This window comes from Pan troglodytes, chromosome 11 (assembly GCF_028858775.2).
Source record: "Pan troglodytes isolate AG18354 chromosome 11, NHGRI_mPanTro3-v2.0_pri, whole genome shotgun sequence".
NCBI classification, from domain to species: Eukaryota; Metazoa; Chordata; class Mammalia; order Primates; family Hominidae; genus Pan; species Pan troglodytes.
The window spans coordinates 74,423,449-74,443,670 of NC_072409.2; the positions used below are offsets into that span (position 1 = coordinate 74,423,449).

Here is a 20,222-nt window from a genome sequence, read left to right on the forward strand (position 1 = left end):
CCTTGACCTCCCCAGCTCAAGTGATCCTCCTGAGTAGCTGGGACTACAGGCATGTACCATTGCACCCAGCTAATTTTTAATTTTTTTGTAGAGATGGGGTCTGCTGTGTTGCCCAGGTTGGCTTCGAACTCCTGGGCTCAAGCAATCCGCCTGCCTCGGCCTCACAAAGTGCTGGGATTACAGGCGTGAGCTACTATGCCTTGCAGGGGTAGGCTTTTGAAGAGATAGTGATGACCTCTAAATAACCTCTAAGCTTGCATTTTAAAGGTTAACAAAGGAGGAAGACATGATCAATGATGTGTCCATATAACTTCCCCCCCTTGAACAGTATCCAAGTTAGATTATTCCAGTCATCAAGAGAGTCATCATTTTTGATTAGCTAAATTACATGTCAAGCTCTTGGGAATGATTATTGCTATATCTTCTATTTTCTATGATAGGCTATAGCATTAAAGAAATGGAGGGTCGGCCAGGTGTGGTGGCTCATGCCTGTAATCCCAGCACTTTGGGAGGCCGAGGCGGGCTGATCATTTGAGCTCAGGAGTTTGAGACCAACCTCAACAACATAGTGAGACCCTGTCTGTACAAAAAACAATTAAAAAAATTATCTAGGTGTGGTGGCATGTGCCTATAGTCTCAGTTTCTTAGGCGCCTGAGGCAAGAGGATCGCTTGAGCCCAAGAGGTCGAGGCTGCAGTGAGCTGTGTTCGTGCCACTGCACTCCAGCCTGGGCAACAGAGGAAGTTGCAAAAGTTGCCTAGAGCAGTGGATGGACAATAGACATCGCTAGTGGGGAGGACATAGTTTCCCATATATGCTCAAAGAGTTATGCATAGAAGTGAAATGGATTTTGTGGAGGTAAGACATCTCTTATTTTTATTTCTTCTAATATACACAAAATGACAGACTGAATCCCCATGAAGCCATAGCAGAAAAGAGATATGGCTCACTACAGTGTAATTTTTCTGTTCCTTTTCTTCTTGATTTATCCATATTTAGCATTTAAGATTGAGCACTTCCTTGAAATTCTCCGTTGGCTTGCAGGGCATTTATATTATCCTGGTTTTCTTAGTGTCATTGAAAGCTCTTCCTACTCTCTCCTTACTGAGTTTGGAATGTTTCCTATTTATAGGATATGACTTAGGGATAGAATGGAATCTTTCTGTGAAAACCATGCCTATTAATTACTTCAATTTCTGATTTAAAATATTAAATTATAATGGAATAAATCTATTGTTTCCCATTATATATCATTAACATTGTTGCTACAGTTCAAAACCAGTTAGAGTTTTTTGAACCATATTTTGCTTTTTTTTTTTTTTTTGAGAAAGAGTCTCACTCTGTCGCCTAGGCTGGAGTGCAGTGCAGTGGCATGATCTCAGCTCACTGCAACCTCCACCTCCTGGGTTCAAGCAATTCTCCTGCCTCAGCCTCCTGAGTAGCTTGGGATGACACACGTGTGCCACCATGCCTAGCTAATTTTTGTATTTTTAGTAGAGATGGGGTTTCACCATGTTGGCCAGACTGGTCTTGAACTCCTGAACTCGTGATCTGCCCGCCTTGGCCTCCCAAAGTGCTGGTATTACAGGCGTGAGCCATTGTGCCCGGCCCATATTTTGCTTTTAATTAGTGAAGTTAATATTTCCTACTTAGGAGGAAGAGCTAAGTATTATTTTAAAACAGTACAAAAATAAACAGGTACAAAGGATTATTTAACTTGGATTCCCTTGAAAACAGAATCTGGGGCAGGGGTTAAGTGCTGATATTTAATCTATGAGGTGCAATCTTTGGGCGTGGACATTGACGGGGACACTGTATTGTCCTGCCACTGCTTCATGGTGAGCTCAGAGAGACACAGCTAGTCACTCAGTAGGAGTGCTGGCACAGTCTTTGGGGAAGTCTCTCGACAAACTTTCTGGACAAACTGCCTCAGGGCAGTTTTTGGGAGGAAGGAAAACAAATTCCCATTGGTTACAGTTTGCCCCACAGGGAGTTAACTCCTCCATAATTCCAGGTTGCATCATCCAGCTCCTTTGGTGGTTACTCAGGAAGTCATATCCCTGTGAGGTGTGGCATTTTATCCAAGTCTGAAAGTGAAGGAAAAGCCAGAAACCCTAGGTATGGGCTGGGCATGGTGGCTAACACCTGTAATCCCAGCACTATAGGAGGCCGAGGCTGGCAAATTGTCTTGAGTCCATCAGTTCAACACCAGCCTGGGCAACATGGTGAAACCCCATCTCTACAAAAAATTTAAAAAAGTTAGCTGGGCATGGTGGCACGCGCCTCTAGTCCCTGCTACTCAGGAGGCTGAGGCAGGAGGATGGCTTGAACCTGGGAGGCAAAGGTTGCAGTGAGGAGAGATCCTGCCACTGTACTCCAGCCTGGGCAACAAAGTGAGATCCTATCTCAAAAAAAAAAAAAAAAAAAGAGCCCAGGTATGTTACTCATTGTCCTGCCTGTTCAACCTTGAGGTAGAGCCTGGCACTTTCTAGGAAATGACTGATCAGCCCCAGACATGGCGTAACTATGGTCTAGTGAAACTGGTTGGCAGCAGTGGCAGCTGAGGTGGAGCAAGAGCTGTCATCCATTATTTTGTTGCTGTCCTCCCTTAAATTAGCAATGCTGCCTGTATAAGATAAACCTCTTTAATTGAAGGGCTGCATGTAATAGCCACTGAATGGCTAAGCAAAATTAAAAAAAAATTTTTAAGGCCGGGTGCGGTAGCTCACGCCTGTAATCTCAGCACTTTGGGAGTCTGAGGTGGGCGGATCACGAGGTCAGGAGATGTGAGACCATCCTGGCTAACACAGTGAAACCCTGTCTCTACTAAAAATACAAAAAATTAGCCGGGCGTGGTGGCACGAGCCTGTAGTCCCAGCTACTCAGGAGGCGGAGGCAGGAGAATCGCTTGAACCTGGGAGACGGAGGTTGCAGTGAGCTGGTATCGCGCCACTGCACTCCAGCCTGGACGACAGAGCAAGACTGTCTCCAAAAAAAAAAAAAAAAAAAAAATTGGCAAATAAAATTATATGTACTTATGTACAACATGATGTTTTGAAGTATATTTGCATTGTGGAATGTTTAAATCTAGCTAATTAGTAAATGCATTACCTCACAGTTATTATTTTTGCGGTGAGAGGAATGTTTTGAAAGGTTATGAGAAAGCTCACACGATGGAAGAGAAGGCTGGGTAACCAGACTCATAAACAGAAAACCGGCAGCTTTAGAGTTTTGAGAGCAGAAACTGCCCAAAGTTGTCTTCTAATTAGTGCTATTTAAAAAATGAACTATAGGCTGGGCATGGTGGCTCATGCCTGTAATCCTAGCACTTTGGGAGGCCAAGGCAGGCAGATTAACTGAGTTTAGGAGTTCAAGACCAGTCTGTGCTGGGTGTGGTGGCTCACGCCTGTAATCCCAGCACTTTGGGAGGCCGAGGTGGGCAGGAGTTTGAGACCAGCCTGGCCAACATGGTGAAACCCCGTCTGTACTAAAAATACAAAAATTAGCCGGGTGTGGTGGCGCCTGCCTGTAATCCCAGCTACTTGGGAGGCTGAGGCAGGAGAATTGCTTGAATCCCAGAGGCAGAGGTTGCAGTGAACCAAGATTGCGCCATTGCACTCCAGCCTGGGCAACAAGAGCGAAACTCCATCTCAGAAAAAAAAAAAAAAAGACCAGCCTGGCCAACATGGTGAAACCGTGTCTCTACTGAAAAAAAAAAAAAAAAAAAAAAAAAAAAGGCGGGGCGCGCTGGCTCACGCCTGTAATCCCCAGCACTTTGGGAAGCCGAGGCGGGCAGATCACAAGGTCAGGAGATGGAGACCATCCTGGCTTACACGGTGAAACCCTGTCTCTACTAAAAATACAAAAAAATTAGCCGGGCGTGGTGGCGGACACCTATAGTCCCAGCTACTCAGGAGGCTGAGGCAGGAGAATGGCGAGAACCCGGGAGGCGGAGCTTGCAGTGAGCAGAGATCACACCACTGCACTCCAGCCTGGGTGACAGAGCGAGACTCTGTCTCAAAAAAAAAAAAAAAAAAAAAAAAAAAAAATTAGCTCGGTGTGGCGGCTGTAGTTCTGTAGTCCCAGCTACTCCGGAGGCTGAGGCAGGCAAATCACTTGAACCTGGCAGGCGGAGGTTGCAGTGAGCCGAGATGCCACTGTACTGCAGCCTGGGTGACAGAGGGAGACTGTCTCAAAAAACAAACAAAAAACCCAAAAAAACCTATAAGCATTACAGCTTGCTTGCATCATTCTCCTCAAGATTGAAAATCCCAGGAGAAAGAGTCTGGTTGGCCAAGCCTAAATCAAATGTCCACCCTCTGGGGTGACAAAATAACCCGTTAAGGACCAGGATTTCTTTCTCCTCAAGCCTATGTACAATGGAGAAAAACTCAAGGAAAACTGTGTGCAATTAGAAAGGGGAAACTGATGTGGTATTAACAAGATGTCCATTATAATTCACCCTTTAGCTGTTCAGCATTCAAGAATTTTTTTCTCATGTACTTTCAGAAATACTAGTATAATGCAGTTGTTATTCTTAAGTTTCTCACCCCCTCTTCTGAGGGAGACAACCCAGTCTCATTATTTGCTGCATCACAATGAAGTCCAGGATATGTGGGTGATGTACATTTCTGCTTTAGCTTCAGCTTAACTGTGTTAGATCAAGTCCTAGAAGCAGAGCCTAAGCCAGGGATTTTTGTGCAATTGATTCACTTCGAGAGTGCTCTCAGTTGAAGCAGAATGAGGAAAGGAGCACAGGGCAGGGAAAATTGGTCAAACCATGATGCAGTCTCAGCAGTGTCAGCCTGATCCCGAGTTCCAGAGTCTGAACTATACGCAGAATTGGTACCAATTTGAGACACAAAGTATGAATAAATGATCTGAAGGCCCATTCCAAGTGAGATCACCTCCACCTAGAATTTATGGTTTGATAGCATTAGTCTTAACTCTCCTGTTTCTTGGTAATTCCAGGGTCTGTAAATTCCTAGATATGCCTTGTGAGTTTTCTCATAAATTCCCATTCCCACTGATAGCAGAAAAAACTGGTCTTCCTTTCTTTATTTGAGACGGAGTTTTTCTCTTGTTGCCCAGGCTAGAGTGCAGTGGCACGATCTTGGCTCACTGCAACCTCCACCTCCCAGATTCAAGCAATTCTCCTGCCTCAGCCTCCTGAGCAGCTGGGATTACAGGTGTGCGCCAAAGCTAATATAACTGGCACCCAATTCAGTGGTCTCTCCTTGACTATCTCACCTTGGCTTTCACTGGTACTGCAAATCTTTTGCTATTCTGCCATCTGTATCCAGCCACTAGCTGGGCTCTTTATCTTACAGCTGCTACTATGCAGTAACCCTATCTTTCACCATAATGACCCCATCACAAGTCCCATTGGTTCTCAAGTGATGTCCCTCTTACGACATCTGGGAATCAAAGGAAAATTCTGTGGGGTGTTTGTGTCTGTAATCTCAGATAATCTCTGTGCCAAATTCTGTGCTTTCTATCCCATGTGGTCATAGGAACACTTTGCAGGGTTTCAAATTAGAAGTGAGGCTAGTGCCTTGTTTTTGTGCTTTTGGCGTCCTTTTCAACCCATCTGGAGTTTCTGCTCTCTCATTAATCATCTCCCACTGCTCTTGCCCCAGGCTGAAATATAGGAAGGTCTCTGGGGATGGCCTGAGCCAGGAGCCGAGATAGCACCACTGCACACTCCAGCCTGGGTGACACAGCCAGACCATCTTTAAAAAAAAAAAAAGTTCTTCTTTTTTTGGTTCTCTTTAACAAAAAAACTTACTGGATTGAGACAGGGTCTGTCACCCAGGCTGTAGTGCAGTAGTGCCATCAAGGTTCACTGCAGCCTCCACTTCCCGGGCTCAGGCGATCCTCCCACCTCAAGCCTCCTAACTGGGACTACAGGTACGCGCCACCATGCTTGGCTAATTTTTTGTAGAGATGGGGTTTCACCATATTGCCCAGGCTGTCTCAAACTCTTGGGCTCAAGCCATCTGTCCACCTTGGCCCCCAAAATGCTGGGGTTACAAGTGTGAGCCACTGCCCCGAGGCTAATTAAATTTACTTCGAATCACAGCAATCTGAAGCAATTCATTACCTAATTCACGTGGAACGCTAGTAATTGAGTACTAAAAAACCTTAAAACTAATGAAAGGGTTTTTTAAAAGGAAATTTTGCTGTTTGGTTTGATTTTCTTTGCTATTAGATCAGATTTAGTATTTTACATTATATGTCTCAGTACAATAAAACAAAGGCAAACAAAATTTGAATAGTAGGGAAAGGTTTTAAATTCTTGAGATAACTAGTACAACTTGGTTTCTGTCTGTTGGCATTTTGGTAATTAACTTACAAAAAGTTAGGCTAAATTTTTGAAACTAAGTCAGCATTATACACCAGTAACTTCTTACAAAATTGTCTCAATATTCCATTTAATTAAAGAGCTTATGTTCACTTCTCCCACCCTTTGTGAATTCTCCCAACATGTCCCAATTCTCACCCAAATTTTAAATACCATTTACCAATCAATAGCAGTGGCAATGCAAAAGGCCCCTCTCCCTCCCAAAGCTGTACATCAAAGATATCAATACTAGATATTCTTCAATCCATTGTCTTCAGTAGAATGATGTGTTTAAGGTCTGAAATTATTGTAAAATGCAAAAATGAAAACATTTGCAGCTAATGGTCCATGTGTTACATAACTCATTTACAGGTAACAGATAAAAGCTTTGGAAGCCAGTGTTCTCTCCAGGGATGCTTTCCTCCAGTAGGATTAACAATTTGACTAAAGTGTCCTTGTCATTTTTCTTTAGGGGTAAGGGCTCATTTCACCCTGAGCAACCCCAACTCAACCACACTGGGGAAACCATACCACAGGTAGCATTCACTAGTTTTAAGTAATATTTTGACATTTACTTCATGTTCTTCGTTAATCAAAAGATCACTCTACACCCCTCCCCAAACTAAATGTCCCTCAACTCTACTTCCCTTAAAAGACATTATTCTGTTCATACTATTAATACTTACATGAATTCTAGAACTGCCCAACTGTTACTTTTATTATACACAAGCCTCTGACCTAAATTCAATAATTACATTCATGACTCCTTTCCTATATAGTTGTTCATCTGTTTTGAGGCAGGAAGATTGCTTGTGCCCAGAAGATGGAGGTTGCAGTGAGCCAAGATTATGCCACTGCACTCCAGCCTGGGAAAAACAGCAAGACACTGTCTCAAAAAACAAAACAAAACAAAAAGAGTTTTCAAGCTTTCTGGACAGCTGGAGGTTAATAAGTAGTATTTCAGGAATATGAGCCGGGAACCATACTCTGCAGTTATTTTACATTATCTCCGATATTCTCAAACATCAAACTAAAGCTATTTTAGAGAAAGGAACCAAGTAACTCACTCAAAATTTCTCATAGGTAATGAGGAAAGCTCTGGCTGACTATAAGAAAAAAAAAATTGGATGACTAGGCTCTCATTTTGCTAAATTACCACTTTAATAAATTATGAGCCCAACTACCACCCCTGCCAGCTTTCACTTATAAATGCTAGAAAAACACTTCACACAAAAAAATATATAAGATTACTATATTTCCTTTTAAGAGGAACGTTTCAACAAATTTTACAGGTGTCAATCAACCCTTGTTCAAATTGGGCACACATCAAATCTAGCATCATGGGTGTTTTATTTATTTGGAAGTGAATTTTAACTATCAATACAAATGCCAAGATACTACACAAAACATCCACAGGAACTTTTTTCATCTTTTTTTTTTGAATTGTACACAAACATTTCCTACATAATCCAACATACAACAGAGAAATGGTACATCTTTTTCTTTCAATTTGCATACAATGGAAAAACAAGTATATATATATTTTACAAAGTTTAACTAATAAGACACTAGAGCAAATTGACAGTTTAAGTCTATAGGTGAGAAATTATCTAATAAAAATAATCAATTTTTTCAGCATTAGTCACTTCCATAACCAAGTGTTATTCTGATTAATAAAACTTGCTGCCAATCACAATTCTGGTATATACTCATACCATTACTCAACTTGTAGTACTGCTCCCCACCTTAGTTCTTCACAACTAACATAGAAAATTGTTGAAAAGTAGGGGCAAGCATTTGCAAAAACAAACAAAAAATCCCCAGCTTATTATAAGCATGAATATGTATGATGGAATTTCTTCCCAGCAATAGACTTCCAAACCATCAAGAAATCACCAGAACTAAGTTTGCCAAGTTATTTTGCCTATGTCCAACAAGAGATGCACTTATATGTCCAACAGAGGAGCTGAAAATTAAACTTAGTGTTTAGTTTGGGGGTGGGTTGGGAAATTCAGCCACCATTTTAAAATGACTGTCTTAAAAAAAAAATGACCACCAAAAATAGGTTCACTAAATTTATTTTAAAAATCATAAAACGTTTCTTACAAAAGAGCATTACATTCTGCACACTGCTCTGAACAGATGCCAGGGACATGTGGACTATTGTTACTTTTCCTCCCTGTCCCACCCCCCAAATGTTACAGTGACCACAAAGCAAGGTGTTCACAATAATTACATGGGGGGAATTTTTTAAACCACCAACAATAACGAAAAATAAAATCCACTCACTCTGCTGCTGTTTCAAAATTTCAATGTTAGTTTTTGCACGCCCTTCCCCCCCCCAACCCTGTTTGTAAGGAACTAAAACATTACATCTGGTGAACAGCAAAGATTTCACTACACCTCAAATGCAGAACACCTATGAAGCAGAGGAATGTTGGCTTTTTAAACAGAAGCAGATAAAAAAAAAAAGATGCAGGACTCCTTCAGTTCTTCACTAGTCTTAGAAAAACTTTCCAGAATACTGCTTCACACTATAAAAAAGAAAAAATATCTTGCATTAGAATCCTTCAACATCTGCATACTGCTTCACACTATAAAAGAAAAGAAAAAAAAGCGCGAATTAGAATTTTTGCTCGTAACATCTTAATCAACATCAAGACAATTTCAATGCTAAATTAAAATGATAAACATGTCCATTACAATTAGAAGAGTTCAAAAACCATTAGCAATTACAAATTAAAGCAATGTTAAGTGTCAAGAAAAATGATGAGTAGTAAATCAGACATTAGTAGAACAGAATTAAGAAAACGGAATTGAAAGTTGTTAATATTTGGTAGAAAAGACAAAGAATGCTAGTAAGGTGTGAAATGCTGCATTTTACAGCACCAATCATTTGTCCTGTAGAGGCATGGCCTGTGCCATATGGCAGACTGTGATTTGTTGTCGATTTAGTTATCTAAAAACAACAAAATCACTAGTCTTCCACACAGAACTAGGCCAACATCCAATGAATCTTCTATATTTTCTACAGGCTCTGTACAATTTTGTAACAAGTGGTTTTGGCAGCAGTTTTCACCAGAGAAATGAGAAGTTTGCTTGGTTAAGGCTTCTTCCAGCAAGATTAGTATGGAATGTCTTCGTTTTTAGTAAGAAAGCAGAAGAAAATTAAGGCAAACTATTAGAATGTTTAGAAGTTAGGTCCCCAAAAGGTTGAGACACCATGGCTTCTAAAAGAAAAAAATCAATTGAGAAGAAAAGCTTTTTAAAGGTTTTAGTATGTATAAGCTAACACAAAGCTAAACTTAAACTGACCTGTTCTGCAGCAAATACTGTGCATTCTGTATCTGGTCCTGTGTTCCTGTAATGGTAATGATCCGATCTTCGGATCCTTCTAAAGGCTCATCGATTTTGATCGAAGCTCCCGACTCATGACGGATTTGTTTAATCCGCTGACCACCTTTGCCAATAATAGATCCAGCCAACTGAAAAGATTTTTTAAAAGTATGTGTTTACGATATACTTTTAACATTTACTACCTGTATTTTCAAGGAGCATGAAGTTATTAATTTTATTCATTCAGAATCTTAACTGATTATCTAATGCTCCCTAAACCTGTCAAGGTTTGAGTTATAATGTATTTATGTCACACTTACTAATGTTTCCCTTAGTTAGTTAAGGGCTCAAAACCTACTTAACTACTTTTATTAATAGCACTGATCACTTGACAAGACTCAAACAGCTGAAAACCCAGCTCACTAAAGCCCATTAACATAACCTCAATCCTAAATGTGTATTTTTGTTAAAACCTTCTGAATTAAAAAATATACAGAAAGGAGGAATAATCATAAAAGTGATAAAATGTTCCTGGTAGTATTAAAGATACTTACATCTTTGGGAATAGTTACTTGTGTAGTAATAATAGGTCCACCAAGATCACCATATGAGCCACGACCCCCTGCATAGGAATAATCTGATTTAAATAATGAGCAGTAAGTTCATTTAAAAAGTATGAAATTAATGTTTGACTTCACAAAGGAGAGAACTTACCATATCCGGAGCCACCCTAAAAACGGAAAGAAAAAAATAGAAAATTACTTTGCCGTTGTAATTACTACCGATACTTTAAAAAAATTCATTTAATAAAATGGAGTCTTGCTATGTTGCCCAGGCTGGTCTCAAACTCTCGGGCTCAAGTGATCCTCCTGCCTCAGACTCTTTTGTAGTTGGGATTATGAGTGAGCACCACTGCACCCAGCTTCACTATTCAAGTATTTTAATACTCATAAAATCCCTCTTCAGGAAACCAAAGTCCTCCTGTATCCTATTTTCAATAAGTATCCTCAGGGGAATAAAAAACTTACTGGAGAGCAGGTAAGCATCTTAAATTATCACTGATATACACACGAACAACTATGATACTCAACCTGTGGTTCATAAGCCATCTGCCATTCTGATGGGCTCCATGTATCTATTGCAGAGTCCCAAGTTTCATCAGCACTGAAACCAACCTGTTAGAGATAAAAACATTAACATGAACCCGCATTGTATTTTGTTATAGAGCTGTTTTTAATATGCCTAATTTGCATGTTACATTAAAACAAGAGGGTACATATATAGGCAGCAATTATGTAATCGAGGGGAACAAAGCTCAATAAAGTCATAATCCTCCAGCAGCAAATAACAGATTTAACTAGTAATCCAAACAAAATTTACTTGTAAGAAAAACTTTTTAATCACTATAACCTTCAACAAAACGTGAACTACATTGTGACAACCCTCACATACCCAACACTGGTAATAAACCAAAGTTCTTACCATGCCGTCGTAACGGTCTCCAGGTCTCCCTCTTCTGTCATAGGCCATGAGGTCTCTGCAAGCATAGTACTTGTTGTAATCTAAACGTGTTTACATGCCACACATATCAAATCAAAGTCTACCTTGTCTACCACTAAGTGCAGCCTCTTGCAGGTTAATAATTCATAGATGGGGGAAGAAAAAAAAACAACTTACCCCCCTCTAGGTGGTGGTGGTGGAGGAAGAGGAAGATTCCGAGCTCTGCTACCACCCCGGCCACCTCGTCCGGGAGGAGGGGGAGGTGGTCCTCGACGAGGACTCATATCATCATAATCTCTTCTAGATGGAGGCATGGGACGCCCACCCCGACCAGGAGGCATTCTGTCAAAACCACCTCTTCCCCGCATGGGAAATCCCACTGGGCGTCCGCGACGGTCATCAAACATCATTGTAAAACCACCATAATCATAGGTTTCATCGTAAAAATTGGGATCATAAGGCTGTGCACGTCCTTTGATGGGAGACTAAAAACAGAGATGGAACAAACTTACAGACTGAAGAAAAAGAGTCCTGCTTCATACCAATCCTTCTATCATCATCATCAAACAAAATATAAGTCATTCCCCCATCAGGAGGTACTAGAGACAGAAACAGGAATTATGTCAATGCTAAAAGTAGCAAAGTAAAGATTCCAAAGAAATCCAATACTTTTGGCAAATGCTAAACAAAAGTGAGTTCTATTGCCTGTACAGGGAGAAGTAACAGCTTGCTCTTACACTTAGATCGTAAGAAACCACAAAGCCCTCCCATTTTACACATGACAAACTACAATGCACATTTCACAACAAGGGCTGAAGAGATCAGTCTTGGCAAGCCTGTAATCCATACTGAGGCACCTGAGATAGGAAGCCCTGCAGCGTAGTTACAAAGACACAAGCAACACTATAGGAAATTCATTCAAAGGCTCAAAGGCTATAGAAATACCACCAACAAATTACCACTCTCCACTTTTTCAAAACCATTTTTAAATTAAAGTGATGGCTGAAGCCAGGTGATAGAAAATTGCTAGGGAAAGGGCAAATAAAGACTATTAGACTAAATGCTCTGAAGCTACTTTTGCAGAAGGTTATCACTTTGTTTCATAAAATCAAATGTAAACAAAAAGTGTTCTGAAGTACCTCAGATATAAGATCAAGGATGATCTTTATGCACTCTACAACCCTATCGGGTTTTCCTCCAATAAGAACAACTCTGTCAGTGGAATGAGGACAGCATTCCTGGAAAAGCTTGATGGTGGTTTGAGTGTTCTGTAGTAAGATCATAAAAAAAAAAAAAATAATTAGAAGAAAATTAGCTTTCCTAGGTTCAGTGAAAACTGCATTTGAATTCAACAATTAACCCCCCACAATATAAAAACTTCATTATCACAGGGCTTTGCAATGGTATAAAAATTTTGACAAAATAACATGTCTAGCAGTGCCAGACATTTTTTGTCATTTGCGATAAGCAATCTTTGGAGGGAACTGAGAGGGGAAGCGAGAGAAGCTCACAGAAACAAGTCTATATGAAAATTTACTTTCCAGCAAAGAATACGGCAGAATTTTTTTTTTTTTTTACCTCTCGAAGTTCTTTGATTTTAGCACCTTTGACCCCAATAATTCCTCCTGCTAGACTCTGATGAATCAACAGCCTCAACTCGCAGTCAAAGTCACTTCCTTTATAGTGTTGGTACTGTAGAGGGAGAATTATAAAATTTTAGTCTCAAATCAACAATTCCCCAATACACACTTATCTGCTATAAGCATAACCATAATATACTGTTGCAGTGAGCAACCTGAATTTATATTTCAATAACTTTACCAGTTATGTGCTTATTATCCTCAATAGCCAGGCCCAAAAAGGACATTCTGCACCACCTTAAAAAACTATTTTATTTTCAGGTCCTGCAACACCATACCCACACTGCAGCCATTTAGCATGTCGCTGTTACCACAAAATTATTATTAACATTCAAATAACACCATAATAAAAATGACTGCAAAGCACTTTGCAAATGTAGTTAATTCCCACTGCAGCATGGAGCAGGGTCAACAGTGAGTTGTAAGACCATTCATGTATCATGTTTTTAAGCCTTTTTCTATAGAGATGGGAAAAGCACACTATGTTAAAAATATAATCGATCCTATGGGCCAGGCTCCATACTTCAGTGGGGTTCAATGGCACTATGACATACATTTAAGCATTCCACAGCATCAGATTCGAGCGGGAGCTGGCTGGTTGCAGTGGGTGATGGCAACTGCAGGCCCTGAAAGTAGAAAAATAAGAGTAATAGGTTAAGTGTCTAGCGTGATCAGGCTATTGTCGCATATATTGGTAAAGCTACTACAACATATTTTAAATCTATATTATTAAATAATGAGAAACTACTTTATTCAACATTAAGATGATTCAAAACATAAAATACTTTTCTCTATATACACCTAGTAAATTATGTAGAGTCTTAAAATCCTAACTAAATCTAACTAATTCTCCTTTTCAACATATTCCCACAAATACTCTAATTTTAAAAATCTTTCTGATAACTAAAGCCCATAAAATACATACTAAACCCATGAAAGCACATGACCACAGGTAAGTTCACATTTACTCCAGGAGTGGCCAGCCTGTTTTTTTTTTTTTTTAAAAAAAACAAATTACGCATGTACAAAATTATGTAGCAGGTTAAGATACTGCTACAAACTGTCATATCCATTGTCTCTCCACCTCCCCCATCATACCCCAATACAACATACTTTAAACATTCCCCCCTCATATTGTCAAATACATTTAAAAAAAAATGAGCCTACCTCTTCCAAGGTAGGGATGATTTTCTTCAGAATTTCTCCAATTGTTTCAATATCAGCACTGATACTCAATATGCTGTCAAACACCACAAATACCAGATAGTACAAAAAAGGCGGAAAAGAAAAATGAGTTTTGTGTTTGTCACCAAATCATACAAACTTTTACAGAGATGTAACACATGATTATTTAATATTCCCCATTTAAAGTAGCCTATTTATAGATTTCTCACATGCATTTTGTTTTATACCCAATACAGACATGATAACAATATTAGGAGACTTGCAGAGAGACAGAGAGAATGGGCTTTTGGAAGGGCTCAGATTAAGTGGGCAATAAACTGACCAGAACTGAAGCAGAGTTGAATATTTATGTTCCCCGCCACCACTGAGTTAAGGATACCCTCGCTGTTACATTGGTAAAACTGGCACACCTTCTCTTAGGCAAAGTGGGGGAATATGCAAGTGGTGAACATTGTATCTGGAGTAAGGTTATGAATACCAGTTAGAAATTAGATCACTAATGGGCTCTGCAAGAAAACAAATACAAATGCAAGACAAAACAAAGACAACACAAATGAGAAGTGAAGGAAAGTGAACCAGAGTTAGCATTTCATCAGAAAAAATTATGAACAGGCAATGTTGGGAAGCAAGGTGGGCCACAAAGACAGAGCGAGAGACTATTTTGGTAACAATTTGATTTACAATGCGGCAAATATGCAACACTTGAAGCTGTGCTCCTTCCATCGAAATAAAATTAGTGGATCGTTTGGGTGGGCAACTCACGGTAAAAGTTCAGTGACAAAAAGACTTAATGGGGAAAATAAGACAGAAACTTGAAAAACAATACACCGTCTAAAGGGGATACTATTTAATTATATAAAAGGCAGGTAATAAAATACATTTCTCTCTTTCTAATCAGGCAGTGAGGCATAAACTGTTGGGACATACCGCTCGGGGCCACTGCTGTCTGGGACTGAAACACTGGCATTGTACTGCATTGGTCATTGGCGTTCGTGGATGTTGGCATTGGGCATGGGCATTCAATCAGAAGTTGTCAAGTATGGTACCCGTTTGGCAACGAGCACATTTTTGGGCATAGCCAACCAGGGTTTTCACATGGGCGTTCAGGGGCGGATGGGCCAACGTCATGGTGGGCAACGCAGGGGTAAGTCGATCCAGTACATGGGCAACGGAGATATATGGCCAAAAAAACAAGGAGAGGGAAAAGGGGGAAAAGCAATAAATTTTAATTTAATACAAACTATACTCATACTCTCAATGAAACAAGCTTAAGTTGTTCTGAAGACTAACACAATAATGGACTTCTCTAAATCTGACTGTGGCTTAACATTAAGGACCTCAAATGATGGTTCTAGCCTTTTTTATTTTTTAAGAAAAACAAACGATGTTTCAGTAGCAGGCTGGCTCATGAGGGTAGACACAAAACCTGACTCAAAGTTTACTGAAATTCTTGAGGAAATGGGGAAATTAATAACCCAGATAATTATACAGAACATCTGGATTAAGAGGAGAGAGGTTTATAAAAGACAAAACAAAAATTCCCACACCACCAAAAACCCTAACTAATAAGACTGGTTTGGTTTTCTGGAGGTTTTGAAACGCATTCCTAGATCCTAACAGGCAAGTTTGTAAAATTTTAAACAAATTTTCAAGTTCAGTTTACAGTAATCAAGAGGAACATACAAAGATCTGCGACCAAGAGAGAAATGAAATACTGTCAAATAAGTACTCGACACAAAGTTATTTGCCTCATTTTTAGCAAGAAAAACATTAAGAAATGTGTACACTATGAGAAAAAAAATTTAGAAATTTTGGTGTAGCCAAGTCCTATAAATGTGCTCACTTCTGGCACTGCCAACATTTAATGTGTCTAATCACAAGAGTCAACCCACTGTAAAATGAAGACTCAAACAAATCATAGGCATTGACGAACAGTTTCCCAATTATAAGATTAAGTGCCTACTCTATTCTTTACCCATATTTAAATCATGCAACCTCAACATTAAATTCTTTGTGCTCCATGTGCAAGCTGTTAAAGAACAGATGGACATTTTTCTTCCCAAAGAAAACAAAAAAATTTTTCTGGATTTAACCAGCCACCTGCAATGGTTTTCAGTAATACTGTAATTGATTCACACACAGGAAATGGTGCAATCAAGGATTTTTACACTTTGTCGCTATTTCTAATTAAGATGTTATCTTGCTTGATGAAGTGAATAATTTGGTGGACTCTTATTAAAATGTGAAGAGGTTTAAAAGAAACCACCCCCCCACCCTGCTCAATCTGGGCTTTTGTTAAAACAGGAATGGATAACTTCGAAATCAATTCTGTAATAATAAATTATTACAAATGTCTTTGTAGCTAAACTATGAAATGATTTCTAGGATGTAAATCTTTAAATTTCTATAGACATATAAACTGAAGCTGCTCGTGTAGTAGTTTTAAACTCTTAATACTTACGTCTGTACGGAGAGCCTTAATATTCTTGCCTCCTTTTCCAATCACTGCCCCAGCATTCTGGAGAGGATACAAAGACAAAAAATTATTTTGCCTTTCCCTAAAATTAATAGCTACCTACGCTCTTAGATTTTGCTAAAAAATCCTCTAACCTGTTTGTTATAAGAATAAAAATCTGTTTGGGGTTGTAAAAACGACCAGGTCAAAACCAAACCAAAAATCAAAATATAATTCTAAGTGCTGTGAGGACTAGATAGTTTGGAGTACTCAATGTCAGAAATAACACCAAGTATAAAATAAAACTAAGCACAGATTTTATAGCACCCTTTGGTAAAGTAAGTCAATTAATTTAGTATTAGTAGGTACCTTCATATTGTGACCTGTGATCAAACAATAAACTGCCAACCAAGCAGTTTCCTAAGGAGTCCACACATAATTAAGATTTAATCTATTAACACTTTAAGAATCACACTCTCCTCCTAGTTTGACCTGTAGTGGCGGTTCACTACAGCAAGGGCTTTAATCTTAACTATTAGTGGAATAAGGAAACCACCAGAGCCTTCGAGTCTGTTTAGAAAGAACCAAATGTTTTATATTCTTCAATCTCTAAAACTCTGACTTTCTAGAAAGCCAAACCAGACCTTAATTTCTACCTGAGTATGAACCACCTTCAAATTTTCAAGAATAAAATTTATACCTTGCTCTGAAGCAGAATGCGTAATTCAACCATCTCATCAGTGTTTCTAGATCTTTTAAATGCTTGTTCCTCTTCCATATCTTCTGCAGGGCGTTTACCTAAAAATTAACAGTTCAGATTTCAAAGAAAGCAGCGAAGTCTCCAAAGTAACTCCATTCTGTTTCAAGAGACTTGTTGCTAATCTTAGGCATGTTTTGAAAAGACCAAAGGCATTGCTACAGACTTGAACGTTATGCTTCCATCTAGTAAAATGCACCAAACACAAAATACTGCGACAAAATACTTCAAAGGGTTTGAAATCCCAAAATGCAAGAAAAATTCTTTATATGCAAATCAGTTACTTCTACTTCATAAATAAAAGCTAAGATGTAACTACTGATAATCGCAGAATTACATAAACAGTAATACCAAAAATTCACCACACACTCCTAAGGCAATAATTAACAGAAAAAGGCAATTTATTAACAGGATAAAAAAATACTGTTAAAACTAAAATTTCTTCTCACCAAATTCACCATTGGTTTCAGTGTTAGGGAAGGTTTCTTCTGGCTGTTCAGTTTCCATATTCTTTTATTAAACGGGCACACCAATCTGTGGAAAAATAAAGCAGCTAGTACATTTGGCTTATTGGAAAGCAAGCTGTTTAAAAAAAAAAAAAAAAAGACATTGCTTCTAGAACGTACCAGTTATTATATATCCTTGCAGAGCAGAACTGAAGCGTTCTGGGTCGGACCAACAACTGACACCCCAGTGCTGCAGTAGCCTATAAGAACCAACACAAATCAGTTTTGCTTTTGTTTATTCTTATTACTGAATATTTGTTTCCGATCACAGTGAACACTGATTTGAACCCAAAAAACCAGCTGTTTCTAAAACTTGATTCTTCATTTTAGGGTTTCACAATTCAAATGACTGCCTAAAAAATACAAAATTCAAGGGAGCCCGGTTTCATTTTTTGCTAAGTTAGAACAATAACTTTTAGCCACTGGATTAAGTCCCACCACAGCAATGAATTGTTTTAATAAGGCACATTCCCAAAAGCCTGAAAAGATAAATGTCATCCACAAAGCATACATTTATGAAAAGTTACAATGCATCTTATTCACTGGAAAAACTAATTTTATATTATAACTTCCAATTGCTTTCCTATTTCTTTCGACTCATGCTTGAAGCGATCCTATGTGACATCTCTAAAGTTTACAAATACAACGGCAATTGCGAACACATCCAACAACCACAACAATCTACCGGAGGGATAAATCCAAAAATCTAATATAGGACCAGACCCAAACTACCATAATACCAGTCTATTATTAATCAGCGAAACAAATGGAGCCCTTGAAAACTAACAGTCACTAGCGGATTATTTTAAATTAGGCTTAAGGGAGTACAACACAACAATCATGCTTGTAACACGAAAACTAAAGTGTCTACGTGCCAAAACGGTCGATAGGACTACAAACAGCCTTTTTAAGCTTCCCTCTTGTCGGGACTAGGAGTTGACAAGCGGCCTCTACTAGAAGGTTGGCTAGACAGCAAAGAGCCAACAAGCGAGGCACATTTATGCCTCCCATTCTCCCATACCGTCGGTCGACTTATTGCTCTCCTAACGACAACTGAAACGACATCCTTCCGGCCCAGCACGCAATTTCTGAGGTGTGGTGGGAGAAGATGTGGATAAGAAAGTTTAAGCAAAAACAGCAGGGCTTATCTGTAAGAATAACGTTGCCGCCTGCCGTTCACCCTTCGGGTCCTGCAGTCACTAGTCCCCAGGCCTCAAAAATCCGCTAAGTATGTGCTCGACTGGCCGAGCGCCAACGCGCCCTCCCCTCCCCGCCTCCCGGTACCGAGATCAGAAACAGCCGGGTAACAGGACGGGAAAAAGCGAAAGTCGACAGCAGAAGCACCGCACCTCTCCTCACCCGGATCCGACAGGAAATGGCGGCCCGCGTAATGGCGACTACGTGCTACTAGGCGGAGCCGAGCGCCGACCCCCTCCCCCACCCACCACGCGGTCCCGAGGTCTCATCCCCCGCATCCTCCCCCCACTGCCCGAGACAAAGCCATCGAGGCAGCCCTGACCTTTCCATCCCCGCCGCTCCAGCTCCGACCCCGGGCCGGGAGACCCAAGGTGAGGCGGGGCTCACACAAAGAGAGCGGCGGCGCAACCTTCTCCCCGCACCGGCCTCCTTTCCTCCACGAGGTTCCTAGTTCCCAGTGCCACATAGCTCCAGCTCATCCTAGAGGCACATGCCTCACGAATCCCCAAGTCTCTAGGACCACAACGCGGACTGCGGATACACGCTCAGGGAAATGGCGGAGGTGGGGGAGGGGACAGACACCGGGCAACGTTCCCACTCGGAGAAGCGGCCAAACACCAAAGCGGCTCCCAGGACGCCTCCCTCAAGCGGAAAAACTGGGCTCCGACCCTCACCTCCGCGAGCCGCTCCCCCAACCCGGCTCCTCACCGCGCGAGACTGCCGTCCCTCCGCTGCCGCGCCGCCTCAGCCGGTCGGAGCTAGACAGAAAACGAGCGCAGGCTCCCCTCCCCCGCCTTCTCGCGTCCTCCCCGCCGTCGCGCCCTATTGGCTGCCAGGGCTTCAGCGATGGTGCGAGGGCGAAGCGATTGGCCCGAGGCCACGTCAATCAAGGCGACGGAGGAGGCGGCAACCCCGCCTCCCGCCAGCGCCTCCCTTCGGGCTGGGAGGCCACTAAGGGCTCGAGAAAACCCGGGCTTGGGAAAAGTCAACGCAGCCTTTCAGGGAGCCCCAACCCTTACCCGAATCAGCAATACCCAAGCTCCAATAACTCCAATTACCTATAGGCCGCGAACAAGTGGGACACAGGCAAGACGTCGAGGTCGGTGCAGCAGAGAAACAGAGGATAATGGCGTCTGCAGTGCTGTCGCCTGGAGCGCCCTCCTCCTTTCTCGTTCGCGCACTCACTAGCTGGGGGGAGGGGCGGCTAGGGGGCGAACCTCTCGCGAGATCTAACAACTGCCTAGTTCACGCGCACAGGGAGGGGGCGGGGAAGGGGCGTTTTCCAGCCCCGAAGGAGTCTTTTG

At 40.9% G+C, this 20,222-nt stretch overlaps 1 protein-coding gene and 1 non-coding gene across 29 annotated transcripts; both read right to left on the reverse strand.

Annotated features, from left to right (window-relative positions):
- Positions 1-7,673: 7,673 nt before the first annotated feature.
- HNRNPK (heterogeneous nuclear ribonucleoprotein K) lies at positions 7,674-20,214 on the reverse strand. Of its 28 annotated transcripts, none has more exons than XM_054658060.2 (17): positions 19,977-20,156; positions 17,842-17,921; positions 17,665-17,749; positions 17,159-17,256; positions 16,465-16,521; positions 14,931-14,974; positions 13,986-14,058; positions 13,373-13,444; positions 12,757-12,870; positions 12,318-12,446; positions 11,356-11,663; positions 11,161-11,215; positions 10,770-10,853; positions 10,393-10,408; positions 10,233-10,300; positions 9,658-9,827; positions 7,674-8,936 (listed from the first exon to the last, which is right to left on the reverse strand). In XM_054658060.2, exons 3-17 carry the CDS (start codon positions 17,720-17,722, stop codon positions 8,903-8,905), a joined length of 1,380 nt encoding a protein of 459 aa, XP_054514035.1. In that variant the 5' UTR covers positions 17,723-17,749; positions 17,842-17,921; positions 19,977-20,156; the 3' UTR covers positions 7,674-8,902. The 28 variants fall into 28 exon arrangements, with proteins under 28 accessions (XP_054514035.1, XP_001155028.1, XP_001155079.1 ...); XM_001155028.7 differs by having other exon boundaries at positions 7,674-8,876; positions 10,233-10,315; XM_001155079.7 differs by having other exon boundaries at positions 10,233-10,315.
- On the reverse strand, positions 9,245-9,353 carry MIR7-1 (microRNA mir-7-1). Its single transcript, NR_035983.1, has one exon. It is a non-coding gene; the product is annotated as a microRNA mir-7-1 (primary transcript).
- Positions 20,215-20,222: the final 8 nt, after the last annotated feature.